Source organism: Nyctibius grandis, chromosome 7 (genome assembly GCF_013368605.1).
Source record: "Nyctibius grandis isolate bNycGra1 chromosome 7, bNycGra1.pri, whole genome shotgun sequence".
Classification (NCBI taxonomy): Eukaryota; Metazoa; Chordata; class Aves; order Nyctibiiformes; family Nyctibiidae; genus Nyctibius; species Nyctibius grandis.
Window position 1 is genome coordinate 6,879,942 of NC_090664.1, and position 19,792 is coordinate 6,899,733.

General features: G+C 37.1%; 1 protein-coding gene across 8 annotated transcripts in view; it reads left to right on the forward strand.

The window, feature by feature from the left end:
- The window catches only part of GOLGA4 (golgin A4), a 79,002-nt gene that overhangs the window by 15,777 nt on the left and 43,433 nt on the right, over positions 1-19,792 (forward strand). For 3 of the 8 annotated variants that reach the window (XM_068405554.1, XM_068405555.1, XM_068405558.1), the window contains exons 3-9: positions 5,733-5,831; positions 10,333-10,398; positions 11,555-11,869; positions 13,875-13,922; positions 14,354-14,410; positions 18,098-18,196; positions 18,723-18,861. In XM_068405554.1, the coding sequence (XP_068261655.1) occupies positions 5,733-5,831; positions 10,333-10,398; positions 11,555-11,869; positions 13,875-13,922; positions 14,354-14,410; positions 18,098-18,196; positions 18,723-18,861 (823 nt within the window). The remainder of the gene's footprint in view (positions 1-5,732; positions 5,832-10,332; positions 10,399-11,554; positions 11,870-13,874; positions 13,923-14,353; positions 14,411-18,097; positions 18,197-18,722; positions 18,862-19,792) is intronic. The other 5 variants (XM_068405556.1, XM_068405559.1, XM_068405557.1 and 2 more) reach the window with 5 other exon arrangements.

A 19,792-nucleotide genomic window follows, 5' to 3' on the forward strand; every position in this document is an offset into this window, starting at 1 on the left:
GAGTTGTGTTTGATTTCTGTACTACCTTTTTCTGAAAATGCAGTTCTGCACTCTTAGATTCTGGGGCTTTTTTAATTGCAGAGAGAAGCCTTGAACTTTCAACTCTTCAGATTTGCCTATTCCCTGATCACAGTAGGGATGAGGCATAAAAGGCTATGTTGCACATTGCACAAACCTTCTATAAATATTTGTGTAAATCAGCAAATTACTGAATTATTCACAACTTTTTTCTGGTGTTCCTCAGCTTGGTCAAATAACCAAATTTATTTATTTATTTCTTTTATTGTGGGGAACAAGTTACTTGTCAGTAAGAGTTGAAACTGTAAACCTTTAGCCTGATAGATGACATCTCCCAGCTCCTAGAACTACAGGAGCAAATACTGGCTTGTCTCTTAGACAAGCTTATAGTCTGATCCCTTTCCCTTTCTCTTACTGTGCTTGTGTACAGCATAGCAAAACTGTCCAGGCACAATTATAGAAGCTTTTAAGCATTACTATACTACAAATACACATGCACCATGATGCACTTTGCTAACAAAATGTGTGAATTTTCCAATTTGATTGATAACAAGTTAATCTGAAATTTGGAACCACTGATTCCCTTCTTTTTTTCTGAAAGAAGATAATGACTGCCTTTGGCAATCAAATATGTATTATATGTATATAATATGCATTGATTCAACTACTGCCATCTCCAGAGCAATGAGACTTGAGTCAAACTCTAATCACTGTTAAATTCTGGTTTTTGTTTACAGCATGTTAAGGAAGCCCTTTGATCTGGGGATCACACGTACTTTGGCCTTTGTGCCCCACTTATCAGAATCTTGGCAAAGAAGTATCTGAGCATGGTAATTCTTCAGAGGGAGGAGGAATAGCAAGAATAATATGAACACAGTTGTATCTGGGGTTCAGGAAGTCCATAAAGAACAAGTAAGGCTGCTTAATTTAGGCCAAACTTGAGGGCTACAAAAACTGTTAAAATTTTGGAAATACAGAAGTTATTTAAAAAATAGCTTTATGTATTATTCTTTGGTAATTCTGAAGGAAACATAGCATCATCAGGTGTCTGGCTTCATCACTTAATTTACCTTATTTGGAACTTTCTCTCCAAGATAGAAACGTTTGTTGGTTAGTAAGATCTTACTTGCAAAAAAAAAGAATCGGAGTTAAATAATGTGACGAAGATCAGCAATATCATAGCCTTAATTTGATGTCTGAGGTTAAGGTCAGTATGGGGTAGGGACTTCAGTTACTCTGGCGTATGTTTGAAACAATGTTGGAAGATCTTAGTAGGATTTCTATGGCAAGCTTTGAGTGTGATTTGATGGCATTCAGAGGATTAGAGAAGGTTAGTTAAAGGATTATTTACATCTTTGCACACTCTGTTTCTAGCGTGCTTCAGCCCAGTTGGATTCCCTGCTTGTCTAGTTTCATTGATCACATCACTGGTGTAGCGCTAATGTGGTGCTAGTGATATATTAGACAGTATAGCACCAGATATGTTTAATGTTTCTGAAGCTACTAAGATAATTCAGAGTGGGTTTTAGGCCAGATCCTGAAGTGCAAGAATCCATTGTGGAAATATTTATATCTCTTTAATTTTGATATACTGGCAGGTTGTTTCTTGCCTTTTTTTTCCAGGCATAGGTAAATGATTTTTAGTGTCTTTTAATACACACACCCCCTCCAAGTTAACTGGACAGCTAGTTTTAAAGCCATACTGAATAGTTAATAAAATAAAAAGTGCAGATAAAATCACATGTATATATTGGAAAGCATTAGGTAATGTAATTATAGAACTCATTAGAGAGCTCTGCCTATAATTTAGCTGTAAAAACATAGCAGGTAATGAGCTGCTGGAATCACAAAAATACTGTGAGCAAGTACTTAAAATTGTTGGGCACCCCACACCTGAGATTGGAGGATGAACTCACTAAGGAGAGGATGCAGCCAGTTCTAAATGTGCTAAGGAAGTACCGCTCTGGAACCATGACTGAGTATAATCTGTCTTTGGGAGCTGTTTGAAGTGTGAAACTCTTGTCTTGGCTGCTGGGAAGGAAATATTTTATGATTTCGTTTTGTTAGAGAGATTGCTGTTCTGCCTCAGTATTGTTGTCTGCTCTTCTTTATTTGTAGGGTTGGCTCCTTCCCTTTTGTGCTTGCTGTTACTCAAGCAACAGTAGGGTGAAGCTGAGATGATTTAGTGATGTTCTTGCCTCAGGGTTCTGACTAACATCTGTGAAACTCAGCAGTACTGTTTGTGTAAACTATTAGTTATGACAGAGATCCTGGAGCTGTAGGTCTGCAAACTCAAGCGATACTTCATCAGTTTATATTCATAAGCTTTTTTCTTTCTTTTTCTCAAAACCATAATGGTTAGTAATGTAGATTGGTGTATTTTAGGCTGTGGATAGCTTGGATCTTCTGATCTCGCTAAAAAGGAGTTACGTACGCTTCCTGTCACTTGCCTACCAGGTAGTTTGAGTGAATTTTTAAAATTAACTCTTTGCATTGTTTAAAGCTCTTTGTGATCTTATCCCTAAGTTTTGGGTTTTGTAATTAATGTTTTGTGACAGATTTACTGTCTAAGCCTCCTGTTAGAATTCAGCTGCACTGACATGGTCATGGACTTCAGGGGATGATTGAAAATATAATAATTCATGGATGCTGAACACACTGACAGTCCAATTTTTTTTTTTTAATTTCGAGTGAAGAATAAGAGCTTGTTAGAGATTAAATAGGAGCTCTTTTTAATGGAAGTTGCTTGGTGTACTATTTAATGGAATTAAGATTAAGCAAAATAATGCTATGGTGAAATTTCACAACTTAATATTTTGAGAAGCAAACATTAGGATACTGTTACTATGAAGAGATAATTTGAACCATCTGTGATTCCTGAAGTTCTTAATGGTTATGTTTTTAAAAGTGACTTAACTAAGCTGAAGACAATATATGTGATAGTATGTTACATGTTGAAAATATTCATAATCTTTTGGTTAATAATATTTGCCATAATCCTTTTATGAGTGCTTTGCAAACTGTGTTTTGTCATCTTAACTGGTCTTCTCTAAACATACAAAGTAATTTTTATCTTAAAGATTTCAGCGTTTTATTTGTGGTTGAGAATTTGCATGCTTCTAATTCACAAGACATCAAGCTTGCTTGTAGTACTGCTGCTGTATGTTTATACACTTGTCTATACATAGTATTTGCCATTTCTTTTTCTGGCACACACCCTTTCAAGAGGTACATGTGCAAAATGCAGAGCATGGCCAAGGCTATGAGATTTTACAGCCGTCACCATTTAACGAAGATTTTCTGGAATCATTAACACATGTCAGCTTCCTTATTTTTGTTTTGCCTAAAAGCTCAGATGAGGAAAGAAACTTATGTGGGTTTTACACACTTGAATAAATATACAGCAGGAGCTTTAACACAGCTTACTCTTAGGAATTACACTTCTAACAGGCTGAGAGAGAGGGACTGGTGACCAGTCTGACCAAACTCAGCATGTGGTTGCAACCACAGTGGATGCACTGGGCAAGCATGTCCCAGCTGGGGGAAAGAAGACTGGGAGCAGGAGAAATGGGATCATCTCTTCTGTTAGCAGCTCGTGTTTGTAGTAGGTTAAAAGTGAGAAGTTTCACCTGAGTTTCTTGGACCTAGCTAGTTCTTGGCAAATCAAGTGAACTGTTGAAGCACTTGTTCCATGCCAGCTTTGGAAATGCCATGACAAGGGTAGCTGATTAATAGAAGTAAGAATTGATTGTCACTGTACTTACCAGTTTGAGAAGTAAAAGTTGGGCATAAATTTTAGAATTAGAGCTCTGCAGAGAGGGACCCTGTCTGTAAAGTGAATCAGTGTATCAAATAGGAGGCTGTACTGGTTTTGGCTGGGATAGAGTTAATTTTCTTCATAGTAGCTGCTATGGGGTGATGTTTTGGATTTGTGTTGAAAACAGTGTTGATAACAGAGGGATGTTTTAGTTATTGCTGGGCGGGGCTTACACAGCATCAAGGCCTTCTCTGCTTCTCACACCGCCCCACCAACAAGTAGGCTGGGGGTGCACAAGGAGTTGGTAGGGGACACAGCTGGGACAGCTGACCCCAGCTGACCAAAGGGATATCCCAGACCATATGACGTAATGCTCAGCGTATAAAGCTGGGGGAAGAAGAAGGAAGGGGGGCATGTTTGGAGTGATGGTGTTTGTCTTCCCAAGTAACTGTTACCTGTGGTGGAGCCCTGCTTTCCTGGAGATGGCTGAACACCTGCCTGATGATGGGAAGTAGTGAACGAATTCCTTGTTTTGCTTTGCTTGCATGTGCAGCTTTTGCTTTACCTGTTAAACTGTCTTTGTCTCAACCCATGAGTTTTCTCACTTTTACCCTTCCGATTCTCTCCCCCATCCCAACCAGGGAGGAGTGAGTGAGTGACTGTGTGGTGCTTAGTTGCCCACTGGGGTTAAACCATGACAGAAGCAATAAGAGCAACATAGTTTAGGTTTTTATTTTGCTTTGTTTTCTGCAGGATTGGTAATTTAGGTCTCAGTTACTAATTTTTTTCAGTATTTATTTGGGTTTTTTTCAGTGTAGGAATACATTAGAGAAAAGACATAGGGAGTCAGTGTCAGAGGCTGTTGTGTATGGCTGTCGCTGAACATTAAGCACTTAATACATCTTCTGAAAGGATTTTGTGGACACAAACTGCAAGTCATGTAGCATTCCAGATCTTACACATGAAAACATTTTTCCTCTCTCAATTTGAATTTATGTAATTCATATAGTGGAGCACTGGAGTCAATGTAACAGTCACAAAAAAATATCAGACTTTAACTTACATTGTAATAGATTTGATTCCTAAAAATACTATTTAGTAACTTGAAATAAAACAAAATTGTTCTGAAATAATAAGAAAGAAAAATGATATCATGTTTTCGTTCAGTCAACAGACAGCACAGTTGTGAAATCTCAGGCTATAGGAAAGTTGACCCTTGAACTTTTGTGAGTTAAATCATGAGAGGAATATTTTTTAAAATCTGTTACAGCATCCTGACAGCATTAGATTGCATTACATTACATGTATATATCCAGTTTGAATTCAAATTCCAGTCTCGTTCTCTTCATGTTTTTAGTTTCTAGGAATTTAAATCTCTCTTGACACTGGCATGATAAAATGGTTAATTCAGCTAGTGGTGTTTTTACAAGATAGTCTGCTAGTAGTTCAAATAATTTTGTAAAGAATTTTTTTTAATGTAGTTAGAGTTCTAGTGTATAAGAGCACTAGAAGATAAATAGACAAAAGCATGCAATTTATATTGTTTATAACTGAAATACTGATAGAATTTTTAGAATAATGAGTTTTTCACACATAACTGAGAGCAAAGAAGGCTCAGTGGTATCTAAAGATAAGTCATCCACAGAAGTTTTAAAAAAAATTACAATATTAGTGCCTGAAACTTTGTCTTTATCTTTGGCTAAACTAGGATCTTTTTTAATGAATTGTGTGTTTCTTTACTTCTAAATGATCAAAACTGTATTTTGACTGTTCTGAAATGATCTAATGCATAATTTCTGGTTATGTCCTGCCTTTATCAATATCTGTTGTCTCATAAACTGCTGTATTGTTTTGTGATGTATTTAATAGTGTGGAAAAATTGAGTAAAATCATACAATGTTCTTTACCTTATTACTTGATTTATTTTCATTTTCCTACTTTTTGCATTGAATGACAGCTGCTAGCCGGGATGATAGCAGAACCTGCTTTTCTCTCTGAGTATACTGTCTTTGCTTTGGATCCCACCAAACAACCTAAGCCACAGAGTGACGGTGCGGTGAGTCCTCCCACCCCTCTTAGTGATGCCTTTAGCAGGGGGAGGAGAGTACTGTACTAAAAGGCAAATCTAATGTTGCTTGTGGCTTGTTCTCACAAAGGCATCTATCTTAACTACCCTGTTGCTAACCCTGCACTAAATTTCAAGGAGGTAGTATCTGATAGCTCCTGGCTGGTGTGCTGTATGATGTGAATTTATTGTAACATAAAAAAATTAACATGTTTTCTGTTACAAAGGTAACCATACGCTACACTACTTTTAAATAATTGCTGCACAAGTTTGTGCGTTTGTTGCTTAGAATTCATTAATGCCATTGAATGTCTTTCTCTTAATTTTTATGTATGTCTGTATGTATTTCAAGATTAATGGAGATGATAAACATTGAGATTGTTTTTGTCTGAATATTATGTGCTTTTTTGCTATGTACAGTGAAAGCCTCACAATGTCATTTACTCCTAATGGTAGCAGGAAATAATTACATCACATAGACAATGAAATTGAGCTACTTCTAGTTGGTAACGTGGCAGCTATTATTGTGAGGATAAATAGTCTTTTTTAATAATTAGATTTTATTTTAAATATGTGTTTCTTTGCCTGGAAATGTTGTTTTCATAGTATCCAAGTGGAGAAGCTCAGTGAGAAGAAAACAAGGAGTGGAGTAAAAGACGCAGGCATAGTGAGGAAAGCAGCCTTCTACTTTCTAACATACGCACGTACAAAGCTGTATTCTTCTGATTATTGTCACAGGACTGGGATGGCATCTTTCACGTGCTTCAGAGGCATGGCATTCCTGAGTGCACAGTGATTCAAACCACAGTGATTTTAGAGTCCCAGCTCATCGTCATACTTCATGATTACTTTGCTTTTCCAGATTAGCAAGTGCTTTTGCTGCTTATGCAGAGGCTGTAAGTGACAAGTCACTGAAAGCTGTAACAGGATAGAAATTTGATAAGCAGATGGACATAGCACAACACACCATGTTGTGTTGGACTTGTCTCTCTCAAGCTAAGCAAGATTGGACTGAAACAGTGATTGAAAAAGTGATCTGTGGAAAGTCTTCATTTGTGCTAAAGGGTTGTGCTTGTTTAGAGCATGCCCTTAGAGCATAGATTCATTACTAGCTCCGTCATGGTGTTCTCAATATTGAGCGCTTTGATGGGAAGCAAAGAGGACATTCAGACTGTGCTGAAACCTGTAGTTTTGCAATAGCTATTAGATTATTATTTTTAGTTCTGTGGTCAAGTAGTTTGACCATATTCTAGGTCCCATGATCACTACTTAAAGTCTCACTGCACATATAATTAAACTTTCCTACACTTAAAGCAGTAAACAATTATGGGCTGTTTTTCACTACACTACAGAATATCCCTAGTTACAGTTGCATTTCAAAAAATATATTTCTGTGAATGCTCAAATATTGCCTTTATATTGGGGGATTGGACTAGATGATCTTTCGAGGTCCCTTCCAATCCCTAACATTCTGCGATTATGTGATTCTGTGGCAGGAATCGCTCCCATATTTATATACAAGACTGCATACATAGCAAATAATTATAATGTGAGAGTTATTGTTAATGTGTTACCAGTGTGTATTAATACGTTACCTGTAAAACTGTTTTTGTTCACTGAACTTTTTGAAAACTCTTGTGCTCTCCCAGTAAGAATTGGGGCATGAGGGGGAGAAAACAGTGATATAAAAGTTTATAGGGAAGAGGAGGACTGATTATATACAAATATTAAAAAAAATTGTATACATTTGGGAAACCTAGGTAGCCTAAAGATGCAGAAGAGGGAGTTTCATCAGCACACATGAACATGTATTAATAAATGCTGCTAAAACAGACCAGTATTTTAACTATGTGTATGTAAGTGATGTGTGATCCTAGAGAGTGGCATCATAGAGAAGTGTCTGGAACTGTGTTTTTTTAGGCATAGATGAAGTTAGTATAAACTTTTTACTAACTTTTTACTAGTTTTGTTGCGTGAAGAAACAGTTCAAATATTCTTGGAATAGAAGCAAAACCAGGGCAGCGGAGAGGGTTGGTGTTTTGTTTTGGTTTTGGCTTTTTTAAGAAAAATCAAAGGAAATGAGGGAAGATCATGTATACGAAACTCTTCTTCCTTCCGCTACGGACACAAGTGTCACTAGAACACTCTGATGTGCTCCAGTTAAAACTGAACTCTGGTTTATACATCTTAGTTACAAAAAGTGGCCTTTTTATTAGAGGTTGTAAGTATAACTTTCTTTGGATACAGATATAGTTATGTTTTATGGGTTAGGGGAGGAAAGAATTGGGTTGGTCTCCAGAAAACCTGACATAACTGCTGGTTTTAAGGCCTTCAGAGTGCCAGTCCATGCTCTGTGATTCTAGTTTTGCTGAAACATCTCTTAAGGCTTATGAAAGGCTAGGGCTTTTGAGCTCTTCAAAGCCTCTTGAATCTGTGTTTATATATAGCAACTTCCATTCATGCTTACCTTTCACTGTGCGGACACCAGAGTATGACCCTTTGCCCTAGAGCACAGTGACTTAGAATCGCAGGAGCTGTGGTGGTCCAGTTTTATATAAAAGTTTACTAGTGTATCCCTTTTATCATTTATGCCAGTAGTAAATGTAATCCCAAATATAGGTTGTACTTTTGCTCACGCAGATTGAATGCAAAGATGTCAGCGCAATAAAGGAGAAAATTTTAAAAATTTTGACATTAGTTTTAGTTTTGAAATGGCTTTTTTTTAAAGATCTTCAAAGATCCTTAAATGGCAGCTTTTTAAGGATCTTCACAGAAAAGAACAGCGTTCTTTTTTTTTTATATTCACGCTGCATTAGGTTTAATAAATCTACTTAATCTTGTGTTTTAAAATAGATCTTAAATATTCCTGAACTATTCTTATGAATTAGATGTACAAGCCCTCCATAGTTCCCTTTAATTCTTTTTATGGGGATCAGAATATATGATTTTTGAAAAAGTGTTTGTAGTTAGTTTGTAATTCTTGGTAAAGTATTTATCTTCCTGTTGTCAGTCCGGTGCTAGCATAGTAGATGCTCTGTAAATAAAGCAGAAAATAAATTTTTATTTAGATTTCCCTTATTATTAACTTTCCAGTTAGGAAACAAAAAAGAACAGGTAATGGAGCTGTGAATAAAATGTAGGAGTGCTTTAGTTTTAAACCCAGTAAGAACTCTTAATCCACCAGGAGTAAACCCACCACAACAGGATAGTGCTCTGAACCAGAAGCAGATTTTGTTCAAGCCAGGTGAAGCGCGATTTCCAAATCCAACCAGAGTTCTTGCAGGGCTCGTTATTGCTCATTTTGCTTTGTCTGAATCTGGATGGGTGACTGCTCATTTCTTTGGCTTCCTTAACCATCTGGATTTCCTCTTTCTTCTGTGGTATTTTTGTACTTCTGAAGTTTGCTCTATGTCAAACCTTTCTGAAGCCTGTTTACACTGAATCACTCCTCTTCTACGTTTATGTTTATGTATGCTTATCTGCATATCCACTCAGAGTAGAAGCTGTGGGTGTAATCAAATACACGGATGATTATGATTGATGTTTTAGTTGTATATACACCTTAGGTTTTACAGCTTGTGTATAACTATCAGGGTAGATCTGGAATGAAAAAAAGTTACACTGCTTTTAGATTAATTTCTCATACTTTGGTCGATATATCTCGGTGCTTTGCTTCTTTTGGAAAAAAATCATATTCAAGATGGTTCCTAGCATGTTTTGCTACTTCAGTTTGACCTGGTTTAAACACCAGAAAACCATCTGGATTTGTACAGGTTAGAAAACACTCTGGACACAGGACATTGGAAAAGCAGTATAGACAGCTAGGAAGAGACATGTCTGAACTCTGTAATAAAAATAAAACTATTGCTTTCTGTTGTGTTGTTTTGGTTTTTTGATTTTTGTTTTTGGTTTTTTTTTGCGGGGGGGTGTTTGTTTGGGAGTGCAGGAAGGAAGGTATGTGTGAAGTTTTGCATGGGATGTTTTTTCTGAAAGGCTAATTTTCTTCCTGTGCTTGTTGGGAGACTTAAACAGCCTGTTACCAGCACTTTTTTCCCAGGTAGTTTCCACCCCCCACCCAAATGTACTTAAACAGAGGAAGAGGGTGTGATTCCACTGTTAGTCATGTTGGCTGTAAACAACACTGGTCATCAATTAGATTTTTCCTGCTATCATTTTGTCTTTTTGGTGTTTCTTTGATTTGGGCATAAATGTTACATAAATAATCATTATGAATAATTTAATTGGAGATGTCAGCATTTGCAGATGTCTCTTACTAATTTATGCACACATAGCTGCTTTGTAGTTCAGTATATTGCAGCAGTCTGTTTTGAATTTAACAGATTAGCTTGTTTGCATGAAGATATCTTAATAACCATTCAAAAGAAAGTACTAAAAACACAGGCAAGGAAAAAGCACATACGCTGTTTGTAGGAATCGGTGAATTACAGGGCTTGTAGTCTGTTCCTTCTAACAGTTGTTTTTTCTTCTGTAGAACTTAACCAAACAACTGCTTCCCAGATCCACAGAAAACAATGGAAGTGGACCAGCCTCCCCGCAGGTGTGGGGAGCGTATGAGGGGGTTGTTTCCTCTTTCACTGCCGTGTTATCTTGTGTTACGTTGGCTTAAGTGCCCAGTATGTATCTTCATGCTGGAGCAGGGATGACAAGTGCTTGCCTGTCACGATTCACTAGGGTGTTTTGTGTGTGTACAATCCCAGTAGCTGGTATTAAGTGTTGTCACTGATGCGTGGAGCGCTTTTTGTAGGGACAGATTAGGAGTATCTGATGGCGTGCTGCAGGCTGCTTGCGTTGAGGTTCACCTCGTTGCTCATGGACACAGCCAGTACGGGATATGGAGTGTTAACCTCGCTTTCAAATGTAGAGGGCATATTGCATGGCTAGAAAGCTAATTTCTAGCTGAAGGAAAAGAACCGATAGGCTTAAACAAAATGTCACTAGTGATAAAGGAGAAGGTCATTCTTTGATATGTCTCAGAAAAAGTTCACCTTGCTGGAGTGGGATTAGCAGTGGCTTCTTGCACGTGTCTCCCAACATTTGGTTGTGGGGACAACATCGTGCAGTGATGCTTTCAAATTACTTCTGTAGCACCATCAATATACAGTATCATAGCACAGAACCTTCTGTTTTAGAACAGCATAAGTACTTTAGCTGCATAAATCAATAATTACATTCTATGTAAAATTCATAAATCCATTTAAAATAAAATTAAAAAGGACTGTTTAAGATGGCATGGTAGAACTATCATACAAGGACTTTTACAATAAATTTGCTCTTTTAATCATAGGAAAATGTCTTTGTGTCTTTGAGATACATACAGTCTTCTGTTTAATACATCAAGAAGTGAGTCACAATTTTTTTCCATTTGGGACAACAGTAAATGCAACTGTTTAGTTTACATATTCTTCACTTTTTAAAGGGGTTACACAGAAATACATTCTTTTAGAAGTTTAAATCAGAACTGTAGTTTATTGGATTTGGTTGCTGTCTGAAACTGCGCACATCTGGTAGTTGCATGCTTGATTTTTCTGCACAAGGGGATGATTCTTCTAAGGGAGCAGTAGCTATTTGGTGTCATGCATGTGTTAGGCAACAGTCACTCCGTTGCCCAGGTAATGTCTCTGTTTCGTGGGCTTTAGTGTGTCTGTCTGCCTAAATGCGGTGCAGAAGTAATTACTTTTTTTGCATTTTTGCAGCTGAGTGACACTCAGTCTTTTGCCCAGAGGCTTCAGCTCCGGGTTCCCTCCATGGAGTCTTTATTTCGAAGCCCGGTAAAAGAGTCCCTGTTCCGCTCTTCTTCTAAGGAGCCCCTGTTACGAACTTCTTCAAGAGACTCACTGAATCGACTGGACTTGGACGTAGCTGGTCCCACCTTTGATCCACCTTCTGACATTGAAAGTGAAACAGAAGAGCCTCTGGGAAATATGGACAGCCTCAGCAAGGAGCAGTTGGTGCAGCGACTGCACAGAATGGAGCGCAGTTTGGGCAAATATAGGGGAAAATACTCAGAGGTAGGCAATGTTATTACTGACTTACCCGGGCAGAGAGGGGAAAAAGATGAGGCTAACAGATACTGCAGTACTGGATAATATTTTTGTTTTCCTGTTTGGAGCAAATGGATCAACTTACAGCTAACATGGAAGTTAAGTTACTATTGTAAGTCTAGTTATTTTTGGCCTAGATAGGCCAAATGTTTTTCTGGTAATAAAATGTGGAAATACTTTTCTTCTCTTATTTGTAAATAATTTCATGTTGTCAGCAATATAGATTAACTAGTAGTTACACAAAGTAGGCCTGCGATGGTTTCCGCTGAAAGCCCGTAGCAACGGATGGAGTTCGGTACAGAGGTGAGCGTGGCTTGTGCTTCCATGACAGCAAACTTACTTCTCTTCTTAAACTTATTCTTGAAGTACACAATGTATATTCCATGTACATGCGACGGACAAGCATTTTATTTTCAATAAATAAGTTCTACTCCCTATAATTTCCAAGTATTCCCTGGAAGGAATTAATTCAAGGACTGTTTCTTTTGCTGGTGAAAACCAATGATACAAGTAGTTTTGCTACTCATTTTCCAGACTGTTGGGAAAAGGAAAGGTTTCCAAGTGGTGGTGTTGGTTTTTTTTTTAAAGTATGTGTGTATTTTGCATTTAAAACTGGCTATTTGCACTGTTTTTTACAGTTCTTTAAATGCTTGCTGCCCTCAAATACAAAAATTCCTGTGCAGACTTTTGCTATTACTGTCAAAATCCCTGGAATCCAAAATATGTATACAGCAATTACAGTATTCAGCATATGCCTGAAAAAGCAGTTGTCTTCCATTAACTCAGGAATCATTGTCTCCCATTAATTTTTCATTCTTTTTGGGCTAGTATAAGATATATTTTTTTAAAGTTTACATAAGCGGTGTTGCCAAAATGAAAATTCTTCCGTTTGTAGGAGTTTTTTTTGTTTGTGTTTTTTTTTTTTTTTTAGTCTGTCCAGCAAGTCTTAGTTTTCTCTATCAGAAAGATCTGTTTTGTTTCTGGTTTTGTGAGTTTCTTCAGTTCAGTTGGAAAATGTTTTGCTGGAGCTTGGAAGAAAGTAGTTTCAATATATAATGAGAATTTAAGATGTAAATATTTTTCTCATTTAAAGTAGGTTACAAAGTTAGCATCTCAAAAAACATGGTAAGGGAAACCATCCATAGTAGTTTTAGTTTTAAGTGCAAAATAAGTATGACTTTAAAATTAAAAGTAATTTTGAATTCTGAAAAAATCCTAATTTTAAATAAGAATTTGAAACTGTCTTTTGACTTGGAGATTTCTGGTTTTGTTGCCTTGGATTTGTTTTCCTTTAATTTTTTCAGCAATTTGAAAACAGAATATTCTAGTTCCAAGTGCATTATGCTACTTCAGCTTTGGACAGCTTGGGCAATGGTGATTAAATTTTCAATTAAATTGTGCAGTTACTCATGAAGTCCTTTTGTCAGCTTACAATGAGAAATATTGTCCGCTTTCAGTCTTCCTTTGTGTGCTGTGTATATGCAAAGCACATGGGATGACAACATTCAGTTGACAACATTCACAGACTTTTTTTGCTAGACTTGTAAGTGTATTTTTTAATGTATATTTTTAATTGTAAAATTAATTTTAGTTAAGCTCTCTGGGGCAAGTACGCTTAACAAATGTACATCCCGGTGTGGTTGCTGTCTGGGATGTAACTTTCTGATACAGTTGGTTTTTTGACTGCCTGTGTTGAAGCATGGCTGTTCTTAGACGTCTTTTTAGTGAAGGGAAAACTGCATGAATGCTGAGTAACCTCATTGTTTTGTCACACAGGCTTTATTTTTTAACACACTGGAGATGTTTTATAAATGGGAAGAGGAAACATTGAGAAAATTTAAGCATGTTTCTGTGAGAGGAGCTTTCTCAAGTGAAGAATTTGAAAAAGTAGATAGTGATACGACTAAGCAAATTATTTTGGTAGCTATACGCAAATGCATTATCATCATTATACCTGATTTCTGTGTTTTAGCTGGTGTCTGCTTATCAAGTTATCCAGCGGGAGAAGAAGAAACTGCAGGTAAGCATTACTTTTCATCCTCTCTTAGCTGAATGCTTTTCTGAACCTTAAAATGTGTAGTGCAAACACAGATTTAATTTTCAGTGCATTGTGTGTGTGTTTACACAGTATGTTGGGTATATATGTGTGTCTTTTGTTATACACACACTTTCTTCGCTGGGATTTCTGAGGAAGCCAAACTAATACTGGTTTGTCAAAATAACTGTGAAGCTATTGTACTCCAGCCTTTTTTATTGCATCAACTGAATTCAGGTGAGAGACTGCCAACATACAGTTGGCAGTTTATGATAATACTTACACATCAAGTTTGACTTGAAAGAGAAATACAAATCATTAATTATTCTGCTGAAATACAATTATATGAATTTATTTATACTTTATATATAAAGCTACATTTAATACACCTGACATTTATTCTTCCTTTTTTTAAGGGCATTCTGAGTCAAAGTCAGGATAAAGCACTTCGTAGAATTGCAGAACTGAGAGAGGTAATTTCCTTTATTGATTGAATATTTACTTTATACCACACATACATAGGATCTTTCTCTGCCTAGCTTTTGATTTTTTTTGTTGACAATGCAAAATATTTTCTATTACACAGCAGGGTGTTTTACCACTTGTTTTCATTTGTTTATATGGGGTTGTTTCACTAGCTTGTATCCCATTCAGCAGCTTTATTGTCATACTCAAAACAGCGCAGTTCATCTTACCGATTTAACTGCTTTTCTGTTCATTGTGAAATGGATAGAAATATGTGTGGTTCTTGTTGGGCCCAGCTGGAGATGTCACTGTGCAATTTGTTTCTCTTCTAGTATCGAGAAATACTAATGTTAGGCAAATACAAGTAATAGGCACTTTTAAATAAAGATTTTAATGACTATCTGTAAAAAAATTTAGAATCAAATTTTAAAAAAATACTCATCTTGATCTCAGGTATAATATTTACATTATTTTTATGGATTTACAGTATAGTTTGATTTCAATCATAAAATCAGGTAGATTGTGTTATGATTATTGTCTCCTTAGGTTATAGTGAAATTAAAAGGAGAAGCTCTAATGTATTTGGTAATGATAATAAACACATTGGGCTTAATTAAAAGACATGTACAAATTATTGGGCAGAGCAAATTAAAAGGACAAGTTCACAAAAGCTGTATTGTCAAACCCTGGTGAAGCAGAATGTGAAGCTGAAGCCTTTTTGCTGCCCCAAGAGCCAGAGCAGCATCAGGTTCAGAGACAGGTGTGCAAGGACCTCTCTGTCCATGCTCTTACATCTCTTGGGAGCTGCGTACCAGCTCCCTCAAAGCCATGGGCTTTCTCTGTGGCTGCACATGTTTTTGGCATGCGCCGTGCTGAGCAGCAGCGCTGGAGTGGAGGTTGCAAGAGCCATCAGACCATGGTGAGGTCCTACCTTTGCCTGAAGGCAGACTAGCTCCAGGCAGTCGCAGCGCTGGCGTGGAGGTTGCAAGAGCCATCAGACCATGGTGAGGTCCTACCTTTGCCTGAAGGCAGACTAGCTCCAGGCAGTCGGGCATCTTGCCAGCAGACAGGGGCCAGGGTCGCTCCCTTGAGGGCGACGTATGACGACTGTGAGCATCTGGATGTGCACGTACCCAAGGCTCACGCTCGCCTGCAAGGGGCTGCCCCTGTGCGACCAGTCAGGCAGCCAGTCATTTCAAAGGAGGTCACTGGCAAATTGCAGGGCATTCTTCTTCAGCGATGTGGGGTGTAATCCAGGTAAGCAGGCTGTGAATTGTGTGTGCCACAGGGGTAGCATTTTGGTTCACATCCATGCTGCTTCCGCCCCAGCAGCTGAGAACAATGGGCCAGAGTGCTGGGTGTGCCGTGCTTCTCTGAGCTGGAGGCTGTGCCTGGGCTGTTGCCCTGTCCTAAGCTGAACTATTAGCCCATAGGAGGGGAAAACCCATACCATTATTGACAGAAGTGGCTTGCCAGTGATTTTTTTTCCATTTCACTACAAGGTCAAATGAAAGAAGCTCATTCTGTGTTCAGTCTATATCCGCATGCTTCAGTAGGTTTAGTTTTCCAGCTTATTGGTACTTGGTAAAGTTTGGAAGGCATATATGTACACCAGAGTTAAAGCTTTTGATTATGAAAAAGGGTTGGACGTATGCATACTTATTTTTCACTTCTTCTGTCATAGTCTTTCTGATTCATATATATATTTTATATATATATTTCTGATTTTTATATATATAGAAATATGTATATGTATTTGGTGTAAAATTTAATTTCATTCTATAAACCTTGTAGATTTAACAATTCATTCAAATCTAACACTGAAATTTTTTTTTATTAATTGAAAAACTTCAAAAAGTAGTTTTTTGATCTTTTGGAAGCCCAAGTGTTACAGCATTAGGTAAAACAGACTTAAAAGAAAAATTACAAATTAAACGGTATGTTTCCATTGTGGAAGCTAAAATGGTACAAAATAGATCGCTCATTGATGTAATAATCTGTCATCAGAAATTAATTTAAAAAATCCTTTTCTTCATCATACAGTCCATTTTCCCAATAAATATGTAGAATCAGACAAGTTTCTTCTAAGAGGGCCACTAAGAATAAACTAAGTCTCCTTTGAGGCCAAGTTGACAGTGTGAAATAGGCCGTGGAAATCAGTGTGTCTTTTGCTTCTTAGTTTTTTCCTGTTAAGAGTTATTCCTCAACAGTCATCTTCAAACAGTCTTCAGTGTTTTCCTTCTCAGACAAGGATCAAAAGGGACTTTGGGATCCAAAGAGGACTATTTCTGTGTTGGTTTCAGTAAATCTCTTTGGCGTTTGTTCTTGCACTGAGCTGCTTTGCTTTGCTTGGAAGGAGTTGCTTATAAAGCTCAGAAGCACAAGGGAGAAGAGTGATCAGTAGCTGTTGAGAACCTGATGCAATGCAGGCTTAAAAAGTGGATATCGTTACTTGGGAAGAGAGGGGAGTAACTTTCCCAGTGACACCTTCTGGCACTGTGCGTGGCTGGGCCGGCTCAGCTCACACAGCTGCAGGTCTCAAAGCTGGCATCAGGCTCAGCTATGGCAGCTGGGATTCAGTGTTGAAGGTTAAGGGACAGGCAGCAAGAGAGCGTAAAAGCAAGATTCAGAGTTGGAGGAAAGCAACACAGGAAGCATCCAGTGCCCTGTGTTTTGTCTCAAGTTTGCTTTTTCATCCTTTCTTCCTTTTTCTTTCATCCTCTATCTTTGCCTGGCTAACAGAACCCATGTTTATGGGTGGTTCTTGCTTTTATACAAGCGATCTTTGCAGAATAATTGTCATAGAAACATTAGTTTCCTGGGGTAGATCACTGGGAAGATATATACGGATGATGTAAATATAGAAAGAAAAAAAATTAAAATACAAGTTTGGGAAATTATTTACAGTGCGTGCATGAAATGTGTATGCTTCTGATTCTCTCAATAAGTAGTTAGGTGTGAATTAATTAAATACATTTATTTTCTATTAGAACAATTATTTAAAGAAATTAAAATATTTAAACTTTAAAAGCATAGGAAGTAAATAAAAGAAGCCCCCCTAAGGCAGTATTTTATAACATTATGTAGATCCTACTAATGCATTTAGGCAACATTACAAGTTTCTAAAGGTGTTCAGCCAAATTAATGCGAGTAAGTACAAGCAAAGCCACGTAGTTAAGTTCTTTGGCATTCTCTGACTTTCTCATTTGAGGAATAAAAAAGCCAACTTTCTGCTATTATAAATGGCATTTGTCGTACTAGAATGCTAGCATATTGAATGAGCAGAAGAGAAATTTACATTTCTGTGGTTTATATTGACTTAATCTGGTGGCTAAATGAAGAATCTAGTTTACCAAAGTGCAGTCTTCAGCTTCCAGGAGAAATGTGTGGATGGAAAACGGTTTTCAGGAGCAGGCTTGAAGTGATCCCTACAGAAACTTATTTTTAGGAAGAAAGTACCCTTGATAATTTTGCATCAAATCTAGACTCTCACTGTTTTAATGCTGGTATTATAATGGAATGTTCTTATTATGTGTGTGGAATGTTGTATAGTAAGAGAAACATCCACATTATGGTTGTATTGTGGGGTCACAACTGTGAAGAGGTATTTTTAATATTATTTCACAATATTTTGATAAGCCTTTTAAATTTGCATTTCAGTTTTCATTTGAGACATGTTTATTTATGATTCTCAGGAGCTTCAGATGGATCAACAAGCTAAGAAACATCTCCAAGAGGAATTTGATGCTTCCTTAGAAGAAAAAGATCAAGTTATTAGTGTCCTGCAAACTCAGGTAAGATACCTTACCCAACAGATGTTCTTTAAAACTGCTCTTCCTACTTTTTTTTTAAATTATATATTTCCTATAATGCATGTCCATATTTTATTACAATTGCTGCGATGTTGTAAAGCTTCTGGAGAATTTATGATTATCTAGAAATTAAATGCATCTTTGTGGTAGAGGATACCTTTGTAAAATCGCACTTGTGTTAAATACGATTGTTTGATCTGCGCTTAAATACCTTTGTAATGTATTTGTTATCAAGAACATAACATTAGCATATGTTTGAGCTAAAATTACTTTGGCGAAAATTTATGTGTTTTGCTTAGTTGGTCTTTGTTTCTCCACTCACAATGATACTATTTTTGTTAATTGGAAATGTAAGTATGATTTTAAAAAAATGCTAAAAAAATTCAGACAGATTTCTCCTTTCCTGCTTGCTGATATCAATTTTATTTAACTCTCTCTAGTTTTGAAGATGAAAACATGATCTACTTAGAATTCTTGTTTTTTTTAACAAAAAGAACGTTTTGTTTAGGTATCGTTGCTGAAACAGAGGTTACAGAATGATCAGGTAGGCACTGAATTGCCTGATCCAAATATCCAATCTGAACCACAAGTTCAAAGTCCAACAAAAGAAATCAGCACAGAAAATACTGTGGAACTAGGAAGCAATGGTAGGTATTGCAGCTTTTTCAAGAGATCTTGAATTTTGGGGAATAAGCCTGCTGTTATTTATGATGGAGTAACAATACTTAGGGCTGAACATGTCATAGTAAGTATATAGTTTTTAGGAGACAATTGTTTTGAAACGGTATGGCAGCTAGTGGACAGGATAACCCTTCTAAGATACCAAATTTTCATAAGAGTTCAAATCTGATACATCTTGCCTTTGTCAATAATGATGATAATATTGTAATTATTGCTTTTGCCGGTAGCGGTTGTTACTGTCATCACTTAATATGATTAAGAGATTCTGTCCCCCATAAACAAGGACCTATCCCTGGAGTTTAGAGAGGAGACTAGTTGCCAGTCTCTCTCTCTCTCTCTCTCTCTCAATTTTTTTTTTTTTTTTCCCCCTGGGGAAAAAGTAAAAGCAAAGATCAATGTTGATATTCATGCTATTGAATAATCTAAGTGTTACTCACATCAAGAGGTTTTTTGAGTAATGGGACTCCCAGTATTGTGTATATTTGATTACTGAGCAAGGGACATTATAATGCTGACATATAATGAAAGTGTCATTGATTGGTATCCTTCATAAAAGCTAGGGTTCAGACAGAGGTGAACATGCATGTTGAAATTATCTTTGTTCAGCATCTGCCATGATTTTTGTATGTTAGGATGGTATGAAGGGTTAGAGCAGAGATTTTCTTATCCATTGTCATGTCTTTTGTAGTGCTTAGGAAATATTTTAATATCCAGTCCCTAAGAATCAGGGCTTAAGATGTTTCCTGTGCTGGTGTCTGCTTCTGGCTATAGTGTGTAAGACTTATGGTTGTGAACTGAACCTCTGAATTTGTCTGATACTGGTTTTGTGCCAAGTACTCTTACACCCTCCAGAGCATCAGAGCAGAACACACAGTAAAATATTACCCAGTGTGCTAG